The sequence below is a fragment of the Grampus griseus genome, assembly GCF_964374135.1.
Source record: "Grampus griseus genome assembly, chromosome: 14".
Classification (NCBI taxonomy): domain Eukaryota; kingdom Metazoa; phylum Chordata; class Mammalia; order Artiodactyla; family Delphinidae; genus Grampus; species Grampus griseus.
In genome coordinates, this window is record NC_139008.1 from 39,934,901 (window position 1) to 39,954,886 (window position 19,986).

At 63.3% G+C, this 19,986-nt stretch overlaps 1 protein-coding gene across 3 annotated transcripts in view; it reads right to left on the minus strand.

Annotated features, from left to right (window-relative positions):
- Positions 1-1,953: 1,953 nt before the first annotated feature.
- Positions 1,954-19,986, minus strand: part of RRBP1 (ribosome binding protein 1) — a 58,963-nt gene continuing 40,930 nt past the window's right edge. The window contains exons 6-24 of one of the 3 annotated variants that reach the window (XM_082670133.1): positions 19,199-19,317; positions 17,102-17,255; positions 15,372-15,510; positions 13,394-13,563; positions 13,244-13,278; positions 10,731-10,821; positions 9,954-10,046; positions 8,138-8,230; positions 7,977-8,057; positions 7,775-7,864; positions 7,264-7,356; positions 6,834-6,905; positions 6,293-6,388; positions 5,751-5,834; positions 4,082-4,189; positions 3,439-3,522; positions 3,190-3,288; positions 2,715-2,858; positions 1,954-2,514 (exon numbers count right to left, since the gene is read on the minus strand). In XM_082670133.1, the coding sequence (XP_082526259.1) occupies positions 2,473-2,514; positions 2,715-2,858; positions 3,190-3,288; positions 3,439-3,522; positions 4,082-4,189; positions 5,751-5,834; positions 6,293-6,388; positions 6,834-6,905; positions 7,264-7,356; positions 7,775-7,864; positions 7,977-8,057; positions 8,138-8,230; positions 9,954-10,046; positions 10,731-10,821; positions 13,244-13,278; positions 13,394-13,563; positions 15,372-15,510; positions 17,102-17,255; positions 19,199-19,317 (1,887 nt within the window). In that variant the 3' untranslated portion in view covers positions 1,954-2,472. Of the gene's footprint in view, positions 2,515-2,714; positions 2,859-3,189; positions 3,289-3,438; positions 3,523-4,081; positions 4,190-5,750; positions 5,835-6,292; positions 6,389-6,833; positions 6,906-7,263; positions 7,357-7,774; positions 7,865-7,976; positions 8,058-8,137; positions 8,231-9,953; positions 10,047-10,730; positions 10,822-13,243; positions 13,279-13,393; positions 13,564-15,371; positions 15,536-17,101; positions 17,256-19,198; positions 19,318-19,986 lie in introns of those variants that run through there. The other 2 variants (XM_082670134.1, XR_014297691.1) reach the window with 2 other exon arrangements.

Here is a 19,986-nt window from a genome sequence, read left to right on the forward strand (position 1 = left end):
GCCCCCAGCTCTCCTGTCGGGGCCTGAGACATGGGCTGGGTCTGTGAGGGCAGCTGCCCGCCCCCCTCCCCAGCCCGAGGGTGGGACCTGGCCCAGGGACAGCGAGGCCCGTGGGCTCCCCCTGCCGGCCATCCGGGAGCTGCTGCTGCTGCTGGGCCTCAGGGTGGGGGGTTGGGGAGAGAGGGGCTCACCCTGCCCTGGGCCGCCTGGTCCCCACAGGTGGACGCTGGGCCCCACCAGGCGGTCTGAGGACGGAGCCCAAAGGCAGCAGCTCGGCACCCCCAGGGTCTCCTGTGCCTTCTTTCCTGGAAGTGACCCATTCCTGTGCCTTCAGGGGGCATCTGCCTAGCGTCAGGGTCCTCAGTTCTGAAGCTGGTGTGGTGAGGGAGGGGAGCTTAGTGGAAACGCAGGCTCCTGGGCCCACGGTGGCCACTCGGATGCCAGAGACCTGGTTTGGGGCACGAGGCCGTCCTGTTTCCCACCAGAAAATGGCTCCAAACCCCTACCCTTGCGTGAAGGGCGCTGTGTGCCAGAGGGTGAGTCGTGAGCCGGGCGTGGGCTCCAGGCTCACAAACCTCCCCAGGTCTCCTGACCTTGGCTGGTGTTAGAGGCGGGCCTGAAGCCTGCCCAGCCTTTCACCAGGTGAGCCACTCTCACTTCTGCAGGGTTCTTTGCAGGGTGGGGGAGGTTCCTCTCCCACAGGCACTGAAAGATGTCACGTGAGAACTGAGCCTACGGGCAGGCCCGTGGCCAGCTCAGGTGTCATCAGTCACTTCCGCTTGGGCTCCTGGCCAGAACCTGTGTCCTGCTGCCCGCGGGCTCCCTCTCCACTTTAGCCCCCTGCAGAGTTCCAGGCGGGTATGACTGTCCCCCTCAGTGGCTCCCAGTGCCCTCCTGTCTAGACCACTTGACTTCATGACCTGGCTACACAGGGCCCTCCCAGACACTCACTCTGTGTGCACCACTGTCCCCTTGGCCTTGACCCCTCCTCCTCTGACAGTGCCTCTGTGCTGAACTCCAGCTTCTGCTCACATCTCTGGGGAACTATCCCAGAATTTCCAGCACCCTGATCCCAACAGAGTTGCAACATACAAGTGCCACACAGCAGGGCCAGGTGGCCCACGTACCAAGTGCCCCTGAAAGCCAGGCCCAGGTCTTGGCTGTGCAGACTGAAAGCACTGCCCGGCCTCTGGCAGTGGCTCGCATGGGGCCTTGGGCAGCACCCTGATCTTTCCCTCCCCAAGGTCCCGAGGCTGCTGTGACAACCACCCCAGAGAGGAGTCAAACCCCCACCCCCCACTGCGATGAATGGGATGCGGAGCTTCTCAAGCAGGTGGTGAGACCCCAGTACTCAGCTGCTTTCCCTGGGAGCACCACCCTCCCTTCCATCTGGCTGTACCTGTAGTCTAAGTTCAGCCTATCAGACCCCTCTCCCAGGATTATGGGTCCTGGAATTGAGCTGAAAGTACCAGCGAGACCCCCGCCCCCCGCCCCCGCCCCGCCAGGGTTGCTCTGATTCACCTTCTGTTCCTAGGCTGGTGCAACTGCTCCTGTCACCCTGCCTCTAAATCCTTTTTTTTTTTGCTTGAGCTCCAGGTTCCTTACAAAGCCCCTGACACACCTCCTGACCACAGATTCTGTGGGCCCCTCAGAACACAGTGGGTCCAAAGATCACCCCAAGTTCAGCTGCCTGCCCCCCCGCCCTGGGCCAGCCCTCCTGCGGCGTGGATGTTTGCCCAGGTCCGTGTTCATTCCTGGAACTCACTTCACATGACAGCCTAGGCTGCCCACAGCCCTTCTAGGGAACCGCCTCAGTTCCTCAGGGTGGAGCCCACAGGGCATCTGGCCACCAGGTGTCACAGGCCCTGCTCCCTCATCCTGCCCGGTGGGTGCTAGGGCCCGGGTGGGGAAAGCGCGGGGGGGACCAGAAACAACACTCATTCTCTCCCAAAGTGCCGGGCGACACGCGGGTTTTAATGGCATCAACACCCAGGAGGTCACACGTCAGTTGTGGTGGCAACTTCTTCCAGGGGTGAGAACTGCTGCCTCGCTGGCTGTGACCCTACAGTCTGCGCTGCAGCCTTCAGGACTCACCACCTGGACCGCCCATCGCCCGACCGCCAACCCCACAAAAGACACAACAATTGCACTGACTGATTGACATACACACCCCAAGGTCCCGGCCCCCTAGCACACACCCAGGTCTGTCACACAGCTGCTGAGGGCTTTGGCGTCTGCTGGCCGGTGGTCCAGGGCCGGTCCTAGGGAATAGTGTTTATCGAATGTGACAAAGATTCTTTTACAAACTGGGGTCTGGAAGAGCTACTTCTGGTGCTAAGAGACTCTCGTCTCTATGGCTTCTCAGAGCTACCCAAGTTGGGCCCAGATAACGCTGTGTTGGTTTGTTTATTGGTCAGGAATGTGTAAGGCATTTTGGTAAGTTGAACAGTGACTTTTTTTTCCGCAGGAAGCTCAGACAGATGTTCCCTCCTTCGAGCTGCTGCTGCCGGCCTCCTGTGAACAGAGGGCGGGGGAGGGGCAGGCTGGGCCTAGGGGCCTCGTCCCTACACCACCCTACCTACCACCTTCCACCTTGAGAGGCCCCTGGGGCTGGAGGAGGCACCCGAGGGCTTGGCGGGGCAGAGGACAGCTTTCAGGCATCCCGGGGCGCCCAGCCCTGCCCAACCCCCGAGGGGATGGCCGGCGGCACTCACTGGTCTGTCCAGCTGCTCCTGCAGCTTCTTCACCGTGTCTTTCTCCTTTGCCAGCTGCTCCTGGGTCGTCTTCAAAAGCTCCTGTAGTTTGGTGGCAGCGCGTCCCAGGTCACTGGTTAATTTCTTCTCCTTTTCTAGTCTCTCCTGTGGGTCAGAGGGTTGAAGGGGATCAGCCTTCACGTGACGCACAGCAGGAAGGCCACCTGGCTGCGCACGTGGGGCCGAGGGTGTGAGGACGCGGCCTGCGGGTCACAGGGCTGTGCTTCAGTGTCGGGCACTGGTTGCTGAGCACCTGCCCTGTGGCCAGGGTGACGGAGGAGCTCAGCTTCAGTTCTACTCGATTTAAATCGTCACACTGGTGACGTCCAGCTGTGACACTGGACACTTAGGGATCCCCCCCCGACCTCGCCAACCTCCAAATTAGGCTGGACGCTGCCCGAGGGGCCTCCGGGGGTGACAACGGGGAACCTTGTACCTTGAGCCGCGTGGCCTCCTCCGCCTCTGAGGACCCGAGGGCGCTGCTGCAGCGGAGCTTCTCCAACTCCCCCTGCAGACGACTCGACACGAGCTGAGCCTGGACAGAGCGGGGCAGCGGGTCAGGCCCCATGTGGACAGGAGGCGGGTGACGATGGCGCAGCGACACCCCCTGGGGTGGGACGCGGCTCAACCCCCTAGACCCGCCGCCCTGACCCAGAGAAGCCCCGACGGCACGGGGCAGCCTGACCTCCTCGAACTCAGCTGTGAGCTTCTGCCGCTGCGTCTGCTCGTCCTCCAGGATGGCTTCCGTCCGCTCCAGCTGCATCTTCAGCTGCATGCAAACACCGCAAACATGCTCGGAACCTGGGGCAGACCCTCCTGGGTACCCAGGGCTCTGGGCAGCCTGACACCTGCGGCCACATCTTCTGGCTGTGCCCAGGGCCCCCTCGACCCTGCCCTGCCTGGGACAAGCGAGCGGGGAGGCCTGTGTGCCTGAAGCCCCCCTGGGGGAGGCAGGGCCCCGACCCCTGGGAACGGAAGCTGGTATGGCTGAGAAGAGACGCAGACGCAGCCCCTCTGCTGAGACCCCAGGACAGAGGAGCCTAGGCACCGCACGAGCCCTGGCGGCCTTCCCACCCCGGCGAGGCTCTGGGCGGCTGCCGCCCACATCAGGGGTCTGGATGGCAAGGGCCCCACCAGTGATGCCCCAGCCCCCGCCCCCCTCCCACTCTGGCGTCCTGAGGAGTCGGGCATCTGGGCAGTGGGGCCGGGAGCTGCGAGTGGCCGGAGTTTAGCCAGAGCAGAGGCTGCCGTCCCTGCCCTCCAGCTGGGTGGAAGGGCCCACACGGCGGTCAGTGATGGACACCGGGGGACGGGCTCACCACCCTAACCTCGATGGGGTCCTGCTCTGCTGAGGGGGCCTCTGGGGGGGCAGCCGGGGACCCGGCTACGTCACCATCCTCTACGTGGCTCTTCATCTCACTCAACTGCTGCCTGACCTGGAACAGGGAGGGTGGGTTTGTGCCTGACATAGCTGGATGCACCCCGCAGGAGGACGGCAGATGCTCTCAGCAGCCAAAGCCCACGGGGGACCTGCTCTGACAACTGTGGCCTGTGTTGGCTCCCGTGCAGGTTCCCTGGGGCAGGAGAGCCAGCGCCACGAGCCCTCACCCGAGCCAAACTGTGGCCGAGGGGCCCGCAAGGGGCCCGGGCTGACCCCACATGCACTCTGTGGCAAGGCCAGCGGCGCAGAGACCCCCGCGCCGGGAGCCAGGTGACCCCCAAAGGATGTGGTATGCGCGGGGCTACGGAATCTGAAGAACGGCAGGCGGCCGGTGGGCTCGGCGCAGACACTGCCGCCTGCCTCCCGCTACCCTCCTGGGTGCGGTCCCCCGTCAGGGCCTTTTGTGGGGTCCCCGACAAGCTGACACTCTTACCTCATAAGGTCCCCTCACCCCTGAGCTCCACTGCTGGGGGGCCTAAGCCCCAGACCTCTGAACCTCAAGTCTGAAGGGGCAGCAGTGTCACCCACAAAGCTTGGGTGAAGGTTCCCAGCGGGGATCTGGGGGGGGCCCTGACAGAGCTGCCCCATGAGGGGCGCCCCAAGTGTGTGGGGCTTCACCCTCCAGGTCCTTTCCTCCTGCCAACAGCCCCAAAAGTCAACACCAGACCGCAGAGGCCAGTGACGAGGAGAAACTCGGGGCGTGTCCTCTGCATGTGGCCCAGGCCTGGCTTGGACATGGCTTTGGAGAATGGCCCTCAGACTCGGCACCTGCCCTCGGGGGCGATGGTCCCCGGTCAGGCCCGAACGACCAGAGGGGGCACCCGGGGAGCCAGAGCGTGCACCCAGCGAGGGGGCTGCTCAGTGGGTGCTGCTTTGGGAACGCCAGCCCCCCGGACCAGACCTGGGGTCTCCTCGCAGAAAGCCAGACACGTACGTTTTTCACACACACACAGCGCCCCGCGCCCGCTCCCCCCACCCCCCCACGCCGGTGGCTCAGTGTTAACAGCCAACTCATGATTTAATGAAAGACCGTGCAGATCACACGGACTGTGTCTGGCCTCACGGCCTGGTACTGGAACCAGTGGGCCGCCCCCCCGCCGCTACAAGGCCAGGCTGACCTGGCCAAGGAGCGCGGACCAGAGTCACACATCAAGGCTGAAAACCGGAAGAACCAGAGGCTCCCGCGTGGCCGGGAGCCCTGCGCAGCTGCAGACAGGTCACCTGGTACCGCCCAGCGTGGAGCAGGCTGCCCTGCACACTGCAGATCTGACTGACCTGACCTGAGCCACTGCTGGGTGAGGAAGGACCCTAGTCCCACAAGAAGGACCCTAGTCCCACAGAAGGCCACGGGGCAGAAGGACCCCCCCAGAGCTCCCAGCGCAGACCTGGAGCCCCGTGGTCCCGGCAGCCACAGGCCCAGTGTGCAGCGTGGAGCAAACGTGTGAGGGGCCGTCCACACCGGGCCCAGCACAGACCGGCGCACGTCCCCTTTGACGGGATGCAGAAACACACACACCCAACCCCAGGGCACATGCCGGCCACACCAGTTCACTCACCAGGGCAAGCTCGTCGCTTTGTTTCTGGGCTTCACTCTTGGCTGCATCCAGCTGAGACTGAGATTCTAATAAAAGCTGCCTCAACTTGGACAGAAAACAGACCCGGGTGGTGGGAGAAAAGGAGAGAGAGCCAGTTCCAGTGAGTCAGCACCTCACACCCAACCAAGCACATCCACATACGCCACCCGGAGAGCCTGTGGGGCGTGGGGGAGGGGTGGGCGCAGGCCCCCAGGAGCTTCTGCTCTTTTTTGAAGACGAAGGAAGGATCGCCTTCAGTACACGCTAGTCTCAGGCCTGCACAAATGTTTGTGGATTGTCTTTTGCAAAGCGAGGCCAGAAGTCGGAGATCGAACCAGGATCGGGGGTGCCAGGCTTGTGTTCTCTGCTCCCCGAATCAGAAAACACTGAGATTTAAATGCCTTCCCCGCAGAGATGGTGTCTCCACACCGGGTAGAGAGATCCTCTCGCTGCCAGGCTGACCTGGCTGCCCCCTGCCCTGGCCGCAGGGCCCCCACCAGGCCCACCTGCGCCGGGACACTCACCCCTGCCACCTCCGTGGCGTAGTTCTGGCACTCGGCGCTCGCGGCCGCCATGTGCTTCTCCAGCTCGGCCTCCAGATGTGACGTGTGCTCCCTCACCTGGACACAACACACATCAGGAGCCTCGAGCCGGCCAGTGGGAGGGCACGAGCCACGGGGACAGGGCGCTGGGGCCACCAGGCCCTGGGACAAGGGCTGAGAGGGGCCCCCGTGGCCTGATGGCTACGAGCCAACTGAGGCCATGCAGGGGGGTGCCCCCCAGGCCCAACACCTCCTGAAGACGCACCCTGGGGCCGCACGTGTTCTCAGACCTCAGCAGCTTTTAGGTTTACTTGCAAGGAGGGTGCAGAGTGCAGCAGGGCCACCCGGCAACCCTCCCACGGTTCATGAGGCCACGGCAGAAGCCATGGTGCACTGGGGCCCAGCCACCCCGAGGTCGTAACGGCTCATTAAGGACAAGCAGGGACGTGCGGTCGGGGAAGGAAAGCCGCTAGAGGAGCCTCTGTAGCAGGATGGCAGGCCTCCGGACGGCGCCCGCACGCACCTGATCGGCACTTTCAAGTTCCCCTTTCAGCTTCCCGACAGTCTCTTCGAGATGCTTCACTGTGACCCGCGACTACAAAGCAAGAAGGGGGAGCGCCGTCAAGCACGAGCCCCGGGGGTCCATCCTGGGATGCACCCCACCTCCCGGGAAGCCCTGTGGTGCCCCCGCCCCCCCCCCACCCCCAGGTATGACCAGCACTCTCTTCCTTGGGGGTGGGGCTGGGGGGGGGGTCTCCTTGAGACCGGGACTCAGCTGTCGGTCATTCCACAATGACACTGTTTGTGGCATCACCAAAACCCAGCAAATGTGACTCCCAAGTGACCCAGATAACCCGGTGGGCGTTTCCCCTGAATTGTATGGCATTCTGAGGGAGTGGAGTTTGGGTTCCGAGGGAAGGTGGGCCCTGGGGAGACTGGGGGCCGTGCGGTACCTTCTGGAGCTCCTCCTCCGTGGCGCTCACCCGGGCCTTCCACACCTGTTCCTCCTCCTCCACGCTCTTCTGCAGGGCTTTGAGCATGGCCTCCTGCGGGGACGGCACTGAGCAGGGCCTGGAGAGGCCCCCCCCACACCCCCGTGGCTCCCCGCAACCCCCCGGCTCAAAGCCCAGAGCGGCGGCCGTGCGGGAGGAGGGGGTACAGTTCCGGAGGGGGGCCCCCGGCCGGTGTGCGAACAAGGTTGTCAGGTCTCTCGTCTCCGGTGGGTTTGCACCAGGTGGGCCTCAGCGGCCCAGGACGGGGAACCCAGGACTGGCCATCGCAGAGGGAGGCTGAGTGAGCATGGCCCCTGGAGTCGCAGGAAAGCGGATTCAAGCCCAACGCTGTCCTATCCCTTCCCATACTGTGCCCCAGACCTTCAACCTGAGCTCACCCCCTTCACCATTCAGCCAAAGAAACTGGGCCCAGAGAGGGGCAGTGACTTGCCCAAGGTCACAGAGGCCTCACCGTCTCGGCCAGGATGCTGCGGTACTGGTCACACTCGGCCTGAAGGCTGTTCTGCGTCTCCTCCGCCTCCCTCAGCTTGGCAGCCAGGTCCTGAGGGTGGAGGGCAGGACAGGGGCCTGCTGAGCCAAAATCCGATGGCCAGCTCCAGGCACCCTCCATCCCGCAGACAGGGCAGGGCGCGAGTGACAGTGGCCGTGCTCACCGAGGGCTCCGTGTGCGCTGGTGGCTGCTTCAGCAGCTCTGGGCCTTTCTCTTTGAGCTCCTGCAGCCAGTCGGCGTAATTCTGCGACAAAAATGTTCAAGGTCGGGCGGGATGTGCCCCCACCCGCACAGGGGTCCCCCGAGAGCTGCCTCCCCTCCTACCTGGTGGGTGGGGGCAGAGAGGCCCGGGAGCAGGGCCAGCAGGGCCTCCCTGGTCTGGGCCTCCGTCAGGCTGAGCTGCTTCTCCGACTCCTCCTGGGGGCGGGGCGGGAGGGCGGGAGGGTGGTCAGCCATGGAGCTTACGGCAGCCCCGGGGGTTTCACCCCAGGAACATGTCCCCAGCCCTTCAGGAGAGGGACAAGGATCGGAGGAGACCAATGGTGGCTCCGTGGGGCCGGCTGGGCGGGGGTGTGTCTAACCTTAGCAGTCAAGTTCCGGCCACCCCACCCCAGGCCTGGCCAACTTTAAACAAACTCAGCTCTAAAGAAGAGGGATGGCAGCACCCCCTACGGGACATGCAGGTTCACGGACACCTCCCAGCAGACACTCAGGCTCAGGTCTTCTTTCTGAGCGTGTGCATATGGGGGGCAGGGAGCGCAGAGAAGAGGGGTGGCCACCAGGGTCAGGAGCTCCTGCAACCCTGTGGGCGGGAGGATCAAGGCTGCCATGTGCTGAGGGGATAAGGCAGGTCGGGGTCTCGGCTCTCCAACAGCTCCTGGGCCCCCTGCAGCTGCGCTGGCCAGAGCCCCCTCCATCCCCCCTGATGCTCCCACTCAACGCAAGAAAAAGGAGCCCAAGAAAGCGGGAAGGAGCCATAAGTAAAGCCGAGAAGGACTGCACTGTCCCTGGGGACAGATAGCCTGTCCCCACACCCTGGGGTCAGGGGGGCGGTGCAGATTTCTGGCTGAAAGTCCCATCTGGTCACCCGTCCCCAGCAGGCTGAGCCTGCCGCCTGCCCCTAAGGGCCCGAGGCCTGGAACGGCACTAGGAGCTCCCGGACTAGAGCCGGGAGTGAGGCTGTGTGTGTGACTTGGGGCCGGTGGCGGGGGGATGGATGGCCGGCAGATGGACGCCCAGCCTGACCACAGCACCACGTGCCTAGACTTGAGTCTCAGAAGCCGACCCTTCTCGCTCACCTGCTGATCCGTGGCCTGCTATGGGCCCCCGACCTCGTGACCACCATTCAGGTGCCCGGGTCATGGGATGCCAAGCAAGGGCTGAGGACCCAGAGGCCAGCTCCCTGTCTTCATCTGGCTGTGTGACCACAAACAAGTCAGGTGACACCTCTGGTCACAGCTTCTGCATTTGCCACAGAAAGGCCAGACAGGCGCCCAGGTCACTCCTGGGGAGTGTAAGTGTAAGCTCCCCAGCTCCGCCTCTCGGAGGCCTCATCTGACACAGCCTCAGGCTTCCTGGGAGGCTTGTGAAAGTTGCTGCAAAGCTCATGATAACAGGACAGTAATTCTGCGTTGCAGGGGGAGCAAAAGGGAGAGGGAGGGCAGGCCTGGCCAAAGCCAGTGGTGAGGCCCCGCCTGCTCATGCTGCAGCTGCAGACCATGTCCCGGCCAGGGCCCTGGACACTGACCCACCCGTGCTCCCCCGACCTGGGCCTGAGTGCTTGCTACTAAAGACTGTCCTTCCCCCAAAGCTCAATCACGGAGCCCCTGGGCCAGGACCGCAGGGGGCCTGAGAAAGCAGACAAACGTCAGGCGAGAAGAATTAACACGAGCGAAGTCCATGAACAGACCCAGCTCGGGGCCCCCATGGCCTCCGAGGGCAAAAGGCCCAGCTGAGAAGCAGGAGACAAGGGCTTGCCGCTCCCCGCATGTCGGGGAGAAGGCAGGAGGGCGGGCAGGAATGTGCAGCAGCCGGGCCCCGGGTGGACTTCTGAGATGCCCTGAGGCTGAGGCTGCCCTGCACGCAGTCTGTGTGGTCTGCTGAGCTGCTAGACGGAGGCGATCCCGAGGCCGATGCTGACCTTGGCCTGGGTCAGGGACCGCAGCTTCTCCTCGCAGCCCCTCTCAGCCGAGGCCAGAGCCTCCATCGCCTTCCAGTTCTTCTCTCGGAGGTCCTGGGAGGAGAGGGGAGACGGTCAACAGCCAGGCTGGTGTCCGCCGGGCGGGCGAGCCCTCTCCGACCCGTCTCTGGACCTCACAGGCCACCCCGGGCAGCACTGGCGCCAGGCTGCTCTCGGGTGGCCGGGGCCTGCGGGCGCCTTTCAGGGAGATGCGTCTGCGGGCGGCGGGGATCTGGCAGCTCTTCAGTGGGAAGAGGGTCTGCCACCAAATGGGGCCGTGTGTGTGTGTGTGTGTGTGTGTGTGTGTGTGTGTGTGTGTGTGTGTGTGTGTGTGTGTGTGTGTGTGTGTGTGTGTGTGTGTGTGTGTGTGTGTGTGTGTGTGTGTGTGTGTGTGTCTTGGGGTGTGTGTGTGTGTGTGTGTGTGTGTGTGTGTGTGTGTCTTGGGGTGTGTGTGTGTGTGTGTGTGTGTGTGTGTGTGTCTTGGGGTTGTGTGTGTTGTGTCTTGGGGGGGGGTCCGGGGGGACGGCCCGGGTCGGAGGGACGCAGCCGAGGTTCCCATGCGCCCACCACAGAGGAGGCGCCCTACAGCCCCCTCCTCACGCCAGGTGACCACATGACCAAGCCGACCCAGTGGGAGTCAGGACCCCCGAGCCCCACCACAGGGAGCAGCCGGACGGGACAAGGAGAGGCCCCGAGCCCCCTCCGCATCCACACGGCAGGTGGCCCCTTGACACTCACGTTGTTCTTCACTTTTTGCTGCTCAACTGCCTCCTTGAGCTCCGTGGCCTCCTTCTCCAGACACCACACCTGCGACTCCAACTCCATGAGGCTGAGGGGGGATGGCGGCGTCACTGCCGGGCTCCGAGGGCCCACGGCCGCCATAGGCCCTGTCTCGGGGCCCCTTCCTCTGCCCCAGAACACCCGTGGGGCCTGGGGCTACGGTCAGTCCCCTCCCCAAGCCGGCACAGGCTTCAGGGGAGCCCCAGCAGCCACCGTGGCCCCTCCCCTGAGGGCTGGGGGCCCAGAGGCCAGCGCTGTCCCACTTGGTGGCACTGGCTGCGGGGACGGCAGCGGTCAGAGCTGCCACAACGGCCAGTGCGTGGACGCGCCGTGGACAGTCAGGTTTCCAGATGCTCTTTCTTCTGGTAAACTGAGCCTGGTCCCACTCTGTCCCGCAGCACGCGTCGGCTGGCCCTTCCCTGCGGCCACAGCTGCCCTCGAGACTGGGCTGGGGCTCCTCGGAGGACGCCGGGGCCGGAGGCTCGGGTGGCACCGTGGCCGGCACACCCATCAACTGCATCCCTGCTCTCGGCGCTGGGACCGTCCTGTGTCCAAAACCTAACTCTGCTGAGACCCGAAGGCTCCCCCTCAGTCCTGCGCCTGGGCTCCAGGGAATCAGCCCAAGACGACCCCAGATGCATGCGGCTGGCAGGCCGGGGGGGCCATCTTTTCACACTTCTCTCTGGACTCGAGGCCCTGCGGCTCCGTCCACCCCATCACCCGGAAAGCGAGGGGTGGATGCTCTAGAACTGCTCTGGCTGCTCTGAGGAAGACGCTTCAAATGGACACTTAATACGTCACCTTCTGCGTTAAGGTTTAGGACAGGGAAGCCCCGGGGTCGCACAAAAGCTGACATCCAGAAGCCGCCAACGCCGACTTGAAGCAACACAACAGGGCCCCTCTGGGAGCAGGAGGAAGCCCGTCTGAAGATGCCCCCGGGGGGGACACATTCGTATTTCTCACCAGGGGCCGGCAGTACACCACGCTAAGGAGGTGCATGAGGACCAAATAACCTCAGCGAGGCTGTGTGCGCTGCCCGCTCTGACGCCCCCGAGCACCGTCTCATTTTCATTCTAAGTACCGTTTGCATGTGGCCTTGAAGACGGCTGTCGACTTCTTGGATGTTGGTTTCAGGCCACAGGACCTGACCCCACCCTCAAAGCTCCAGTGGGACCCCTCGCAGTTTCTCCTTAAGCCGCTGGCATTCTGCACCAGCGCTGGCCCCGCACACACCCCTGCAAGAGCACCCCCAAAGGCACGAGGCCCCGAGGAAGAAGGCACAGCAGGCCGGTGGCAAGGACACGCTGACAGTCACCCCCCTTGGTAGCTACGGCCCGAGTTCCAGAACATCTGGGGCCGGATCACTCATCCCCACCCCAGAACACGATGGCCTGGCCTAGACGCAACTTCCAGATAAACAGTCTGAGAAGGAAATTTTAAAAAACCCTAATTCTGCCAAACATCTACATGATGCAAAAAGCTAGAATCAGCCCTGCTTGCAGCATGACTTAGGTAACTAGCAATTAGCTGTGCAGTCCAAGAAGCTGATCGTAAAATACAAGAAGCAAAACGCTTAACAAACACCTCTCTACCCTGGCAAGTGCCGTGAGAAACAGAGTTTGCGCAAAGCTTTCTGGGAAGGTGCACGGAGAGGGTTTCCTTCTGAGTCTCCAGCAAGATGCTTTGGGGCCGCCGTGAGGCCGGCTTCCTTCCCCAGCCCCCAAACCCGAGCCCAAGGCCACGGAACATGGGCTGTGGCCTGGGGAGGCGCTGGGGAGGGGACTCACTGGCAGCAGCAGCCGGAACAAGGGAGGTTGGTCAGTGGACGACCCAGGACATGACCGACCACCTGCATGCTTAACCCCACGTGGCTGCCCTGGGGACCCCCAGCCACGGCAGCCAGGGCCACCCCCCAAGCTCATGGACATCTGCTGAGGGACACGTACCCAGCCCCCTGGCCTGAGAAGCCCACCAGATCTTAGCAACAGCAAACACACAGTCCAAGCAGGCCTGGGGCTGGGCCACTGAAGTCACCCAGCATCAACCCTGCGACCTGGTCAGCTGTGAACCGCACCGCATCCCAGATCTGTGCAAAAGCCCGGGCATCCTCCCGAGTTCTCCACTCTGGGCACGTAACCACTTTCCCGTTTGGGTTACAACTTCAGCTCCTAAATTCCCTCGCCCTGTGACGTGGAGAGAACACCCTGACCAGCCGGTCCTTCCCGGGGAGAGAAGGATGGATGGATGCATGGATGGACGGATGGACAGCGAGGCCCATCCCCCTGCCGAGGCGCAGCCACTCTCCCCACAGCCTCGCTCCTCGAAGCAGGAGCTCCCTGCAAGGTGCCCTCTTCCCTGCCCAGCCTGTCCTCGTCCTCGAGGTCACTGGAGGGATGGGGAAAGGCAGGGCGTCTCAGAGGGCTCCTCCCTGGGACCCCCGCACCCAGGCCACGGCCCCTGCCTCCTCTTACCGGGCCTGCTGCTGGTTGGCCTCCTCTCGGCTGGCCTGGAACGAGAGACAGAGCCCTGAGGTCACCACGAGACCACCTCGCATGACAGGTCATCAGGGCAGGGCCCCTGTGGGGTGGGTGGGGGCGCTCCCAGGAGGAGGTGCAGCTGACCTGGGCATCCCGGGCCTGGCTCGCCTCCAGCAGGGCCTCGATGGAGCGGATCCTCTCCGTGAGCTGCGAGTTTTGCGCCTTGGCCTCGTCCAGCTGCCCGTGGACACTGCTCAGCTCCTCGCACCTGCTCCTCACCTCAGCCTCGGAGGACTGCAGCTTGCCGTGCAGCTCTGCGGGGAGGGAGGCCAGCGGGTTGCAGGGTGCGGGGAAGGCCGGCACAGGTGCCCCATGCTGCCCAGTGCACGCCTGCGGGCTTCCAGGCACTCCCCTGACCCCTGGGTGTCCTGTTAGCTGGTGGAGAAAGTCACAGCCTGGCTTCCTTCTCAAGGACTCACTAGGGTAGAACAGAACGCCCCCGGATCACTCAGGAAAAGATGGAAAACTGAATGGGCTCCTGTTGCAGTTTCTAAAACCTTACTCTCTGGGAGATGGGCTCACGTCGCTGAGACCAGAGGCAGGGGGGCGCCTCAACGTGCCCTCCCTCGGTGACCTCCGCTAAGCCCCACCACGGCTCTGAAAGTCCTCCACGTGTGCCTGACTCCAAACGGCGGCCCGGCCCTGGTCTCCTCCCTGAGCCCTGGCTCAGACGCCGGCCACGTCCACACGCAGCTCTGCTCAGACCTCCTGGTCCCCTCGCTGTGGCTGTTCTGCTTTCCTGTGCCCCCGCCTCTCACTCACCTACCAGGCTTGTGGATCCAACGTCCACTGCCTGCCGAATCCACCAGCGCCTCCGTGGCTGCCTGGGCCCAGCCCAGGTGCCTTTGGTCCGACGACTGCAAGGCCCCATCCCTGGTCCCCACCGGGAGCCGGAGCATCCAGAAGTGCAGATGGGATCCCGCCAGCCCTGCCCGTGCTCCCCGCCCCCTCAGCACTCCACACGGCCCCTGAACTCTTCAAAGGAGGGTGGCCCGGCCCTGCCCGTCTACCCCACACTAGCCACTGCCTTCTTCTCCAGTCTCGCTTGCTGACCTGCATCTGTTTCTTGTACAGGCCAAGTTCAAGTTCACTCCCATTCTCAGGGGCCCCTTCGCGGTTTCTGTGAGGCTGGCCTCTCCCCATCATCCAGACCTTGGGTTTAAACATCCCCTTCTCCCTAGAGAGGCCTCCCCTGACCACTCAAAGCCACATCCGGCCCATCACAGCAGGGGTCAGCAAACTAGGCCCTTGGGCCAACCCAGCCCACAACGTGTTCTTGAAAAATAAAGCTTTATTGGCACGCAGCCAGGTCTGTCTGTCTAGGGTGGCTTCTGCACTGTGGCAGCAGAGCTGAGCAGTTGTGACAAATACCATTTGGCCTACAAAGCCAGAAGTATTTACTGCCTAGCCCTTCACAGACACAGCCTGCCGTTTCTAGGACCTGCTCTCGGTCGCGCTGCCTACCTGAAGTCTGTCGACATGGGTCCATCTACTGTGCCCGTCTCTCCTGCCGGAACGCGGCCCCAAGCCCGCTGCTTCACTCCCGGCCAAGCCCCAGGCACCCACAGGAGTGCTCGGCCCCCAGCAGCGGCTCCAGAAGTACTGGTGAGCCCTCACTGGCACGGTCTGCCCTGCTTCTCTAGGGGCCCTTGGTGCCCTGGGTTTCGTCACCACCTCCCGTTTGAGAAGGTGACTTGTGAACACAGGGGGACCATAAACCCACCTTCCAAATCTGGCCTCCAGGCCTGACTGGGCTGGAAGAGAAGGCCGGCAGCAGCCCCAGGAGCATCATGGCTCCAGGTGGGCCCCACAGCAAGTGACGCCGAAGGGGCAGCATCTTCCACCTTGAGCCCGCCCCCGTATCCCACCCCACAGACCACACCCCCACAGGCTCCATCCCACCCCCATATCCAGCCCCACAGGCCCCGCCCCCACATTCAGTCCTCCGCAGCCCAGGCCTGACCCCGAGCACCCCCGGCACGTCCCCTGACGGGTGGGGAGTCAGGGGTCCCAGCTGCCCTCGCCACCCCCACCACGGAGCCGGCCCCCACACCGCCCTCACCGGCCATCTGCTGCTGCTGCTCCCGGGCCTTCTCGGCGTCCGCCCGGAGGCTGGCATGGCTGGTCTGCGAGCGGCACAGCTCCCGGCTGACCTCATCCAGGCGCTTCTGCAGGGCCTCCTCGCTCTCCTTGTGAGACGCCTGGGGGCCAGCAGAGGGAGGAGGGCTGGGAGGATGCGGCAGGAGGTGGGCCCTCAGCCGGCTCTGCCGTCTAGAGCTCCTCACACCCTGCCATCCTGTGCCGATGACTTATATAAGCCTCCTGGATTTCCAGGTCAGTTCACCTGCTAGAAAAGGCCAAGAGGCCACCCTGGACCCTGAAGAGCGGGCTCCTGGGGAAGAGGCCTCAGGTGAAGGCAGGACAGCCCCAGAAAGGCAAAGGCCCATTTTCACCTGAATGTGGCACAGGGAGAGGCTTCCTACAAGCTAAACGTCCGGCCTGGGCTGGAGATTTCCCGAGGGGGCCTGGGAAAGGGCATATGGTTGTTAGGCAGTTCTGGACAAGGCATCCGTGTGTGTCAGCCACCCCAAGACACAGGTACCACCACCACACCCACATTACAGGTGGGGAAACTGCACCTCTGAAATCCGGGCCTCACTATCAATACCACGGGGACTCTGTGACCTCAGAGAGAGGAGATGCTCGCGGCCTGGGAATTCCTGGCTACAGTGATGGTGACAACCCGGGCGCCAGAAGGCTCCAGCCTCGGAAGCCCCAGGGCCACCCGACAGCCTTCAGAACATAACCACCAGGCCCTCCCCAGGGGCTCTGATCTCACTGCTCAGGGTGGACCTACTTTACACCAAGTTATCCATCTCAATTCCACCCAAACAATCCAAACTTTGTTTATCTGTGCCTGTTTTTAGGCACACACACAGCAGTCTTACAATTTCGTGTCTGTCGTTCTAGTCCCTTCCATAAAACAGCCCCACTGCCCCACACGCTACAGCCGAGAGCTTCAGTGACTGAGCAGAAACAGGTGCAAAGCTGTGTGGGTCTCCAGGGTTTCCTTGTCCTCCAGAGAAGTTACACGCACAGAGGTATGACAATTGCCCCACGCCCGGTCACCCTGCCCCGAAACAGGCCAGCTGGGGGACGCAGCACTCGTCGGGCCAATGAGCAGGGAGGCCCCGAGACTGAGGGGCCCACTGGTTGCTGCCCAGCACCTATGGGGCAGGGAGGGGACAGTCTTCCTCCCTCTGGACAACAGGCGTCCCCCTGGGAAAATACGAGCTTCCGGGCCACATCCAGAGGCTGAGAAGAAAGAACACCCACCGGGCCTTGAAGCCAGAGGCCGCGCCCGCCGGCCTGGCTGCGGCCGGAGCTGTGACACCACACGTGTGGCAAGGGTGGGACGCTGACTGCTCTGGGGCTGCCCTGGGGCTCAAACCCTGGCTGTGGGTGAACTGGCAGAGTTGCTGAACTTTGTGCATTCAATTTCCTTCTGGGTAAATTACAGATAATAACAGTATCTACCCCATAAGGTTGCAATGAGAATTACCTGAGTTAAGCTTGTAAACGTTCAGAACAACGCTTAGCACACAGAAAGCACCCACTCTATGCTGACCAGGTATCACTACTAACGAGGCCAAGGTCAAGGGTTCCAGCCCCAGCCCTGCCTGGGTCCACTGCAGTCACAGTCACAGCTGAGAAGGGAGGACCCAGGGAGGCCACGCGTAGAGCCTGGCGGGCAGGATTCACGGGCACCGAGGCGGCTGCCCCCGAACTCACCTGCAGCTGCAGGACCTGCTTCTCAAAGGCGGCCGCCTTGGCCTCCAGCGTCTTCCGCTGCTGCTCCTCCTGCCGTGCGGCCTCCGACTTCTCCACCAGCTCCTTGCTGACCTTGCCCAGCTCCTGCCGGAGCTTGGCCAGCTCTGCATTCTGCCTGCAAGACAGTCAGGAGGCCCCGCATGACGGACAGAAGAGGGCTCACGTCAGCTCTCGCCAGCCCCGAGAGCCGCCCCGGGAGATGGGACCGGAGGTCTGAGCCCTTCCTCCGGGGCACCTGCTCTTTCTGAAGTAGCTGCCCATCTTGGAGCCCCTCTGAGGCCCTCTATATAATCAGCCACGTGGGTGTGACGTGTTTTGTTGAAGATGCTGTTTTACAAACACGGTGGAGGGACCAGCAAAAGCCAAGGGCAAAATGTGCACTAAAGCAGCCCATGGAGCCCCTGACAGAAGTGGCTGATTCCTCACGGCTGGTCTGGGCCCAAATGAGCCCTGGGATGCTGCCCTGCAGGACCGGGGCCGGCGGCCCGCTCGAGTCCACACGCTGGATTCACTGGCCCACTGGACCACAGCCAGGCAGGGAAAGAGGCTGCAGCATCTTACACGAGACCCCTCAACGCTGCACAAGAGCTGGGTCTCAGGACCAGCGAGGAGGTTCAGGAGTGACGGAAGGAGATGTGACTGACAGCGAAAGGGGCAACTCCGGACCCGCCTTTCCCAGCATGAGGAGGTCATCAGCGTGCAGCCTCCTTCACAGCACAAAAGACACCTCTTCACGGCAGGACTGACCGTCCAGCCAAGGGACAGTACCAGACCAGGTGAAGGCGACAGAAGAGACGGTCCACAGCCCTGAGAGGCAGGAAACCTGGCCAACACCAGCTCTGCCCTGCTGCCTGGGGAGGGGAGATGTGGGCCCCCCGTCTGCACGGGGGAGGCCGCCCCAAAGCCCTCTGCGGGGCCCTCAGTGCACGCTTTCCAGGGCCAAGATTCGAGACCGGGGAGCCCACGCGAGGCTGGACTCCGGTACCAGGGATGGGGATGAGGGTGGGAGGCCAGCTGGGTGGCCCCTTGGGACCGACATGAAGCTCTGGGAGGGACGTGGGGACACCCGTCCCACACGGCAGAGTGTCCGCAAGCTGATGGAGTCAGCAGCCGCAACTCAGGGCCAGGCTTTAGAGCTGTCCCCAGGATGGAGCCAGTAGTGGACACTACATGAGAAGGAAGCCAGTGTCCCTCCGTCCCCACGGTCACCTTCTGCCATGACTGCTGAGGAAACCGCAGCCCCAGACCATCAACCTGCCAGCAGGTCAGGACGGAGATGAAGACAGGGACCCCTGAGAGAAGGGACCAGCGAGGAGGGTGGCCGTCAACCTCACTCCGAGTCAGCGGGGCCGCCAGGAAAAGCAGCCTTGTGAGCACAGGCTTTGCTCCCGGTGCCGCTTGTGGGCGACACTCTTCCCACACCTGCCCTCCTGCTACGGGCGCCTGCTCTCTCTGCTCCCGTCAGCCTCCTCTGGGGGAGAGGGGATGGTCTGGGGATAACAAGCACCCCAGAAATCCCTACAGGACACCCCAGACGAGAGAAGGCAAAGAAACGGGAACCAAGAGAAAATGCAGTGGGGCTTCCTCCTGGCCAGCCTGCTGGGGTGGTGGTGCTGAAACCAGGGCCACAGAAGACCCTGCCCCCTGGGGAGTGGCCTCTGCCGGCTCACGGAGGCCTCCTGGCTTCAGCTCCTGAGCAGCAGACGTCCCCTCCTGCACAGGAGACCTGACCAGGGGGATTCAGGGCACTCAGGCCCACGGCAGGGCCCACACCACACCAGACCCTCATCTTGGATGGTCAGCCTGGCTCTGATACTCTGGGCCAGAAGCAGGGACACTGTGAAAATAGACATGAAAAAGTATCTGCTCTCCCAGCAAAGCCAGGACCTGAGGGGATCTGGTGACATGGATGCCGGGCATGGGCTGGAGCTCACTAGCCCTCCCAGGGCCTGACCACGTGAGAGGTCGCCGGCCACGTGTTGAAGGCTCACGGAGGGACCCTGCCCACTCCGGGCCCTCGGGGAGGTGCCAGGGTCCGGCCAGGGGCGCAGGGCTTACTTGCTCTCCACTTGGCTCGTGGCCTGGTTCAAGGCGTCCCTCAGGATGGAGTTCTCCTGCTGCAGGCGGGCCAGCTGCGTGTTGGGGCCATTCTCCAGCTGCTCCTGGAGCGTCCGGATCTGAAAGGTCATCCAAGGGGCATCAGAGGCCGCTCGGCCTGACACAGAGAGCCACCTCGGAGCAAGGTTGGCAAGACCCCAGCCCGCAGACAAGAGCCCGGAGGGCTCCGCCTTCTCCCCCCGAGGTGGGGAGGCCCCCTCAGAACAGGGGCCGGAAAAGTGCAGAGCCGAGCACTCAGCCCAAAGCCCCAGATGGAGCTGGTGCGCTCTGCCCCGACCGAGGCTCTGAGACCCAGCAAAGGGCCACAAGCCACAGCCTACGGTTACCCCGAAGATGCCCGTTTCCTGCCCTCTGACCCCCTGTGGCGCGGCCCGCGGAAGCGGAGTGCAGGGCTCTGACTGTGCAGGCCAGGGCTGGCCCGGCCCTCCGCTGGGGCTGTGCGGTGTTTTGGGCCTCTAGTTTTATGGCGTTCTCCCAACCTCGAGTGGAGGAGGTGGAGCCGGCATGACTCCAGGGTCATGGAGAGGCTGTGAACTTGACCCATGGGCCCCCAGGGAAAAGGATGGAGTGCTGACCACTTGGGACCAGAGTGCTTTCAGACAATGCTCTTTAAAATGTGCATACATCTTCCTGCTTATTAACGTTAAACACACACACCATCTGGCCAGGTGAAACAACCCTCCCCCAAACAAACGCGATGGTGAGGGCCCCGTCCGCGGGCATCCGTG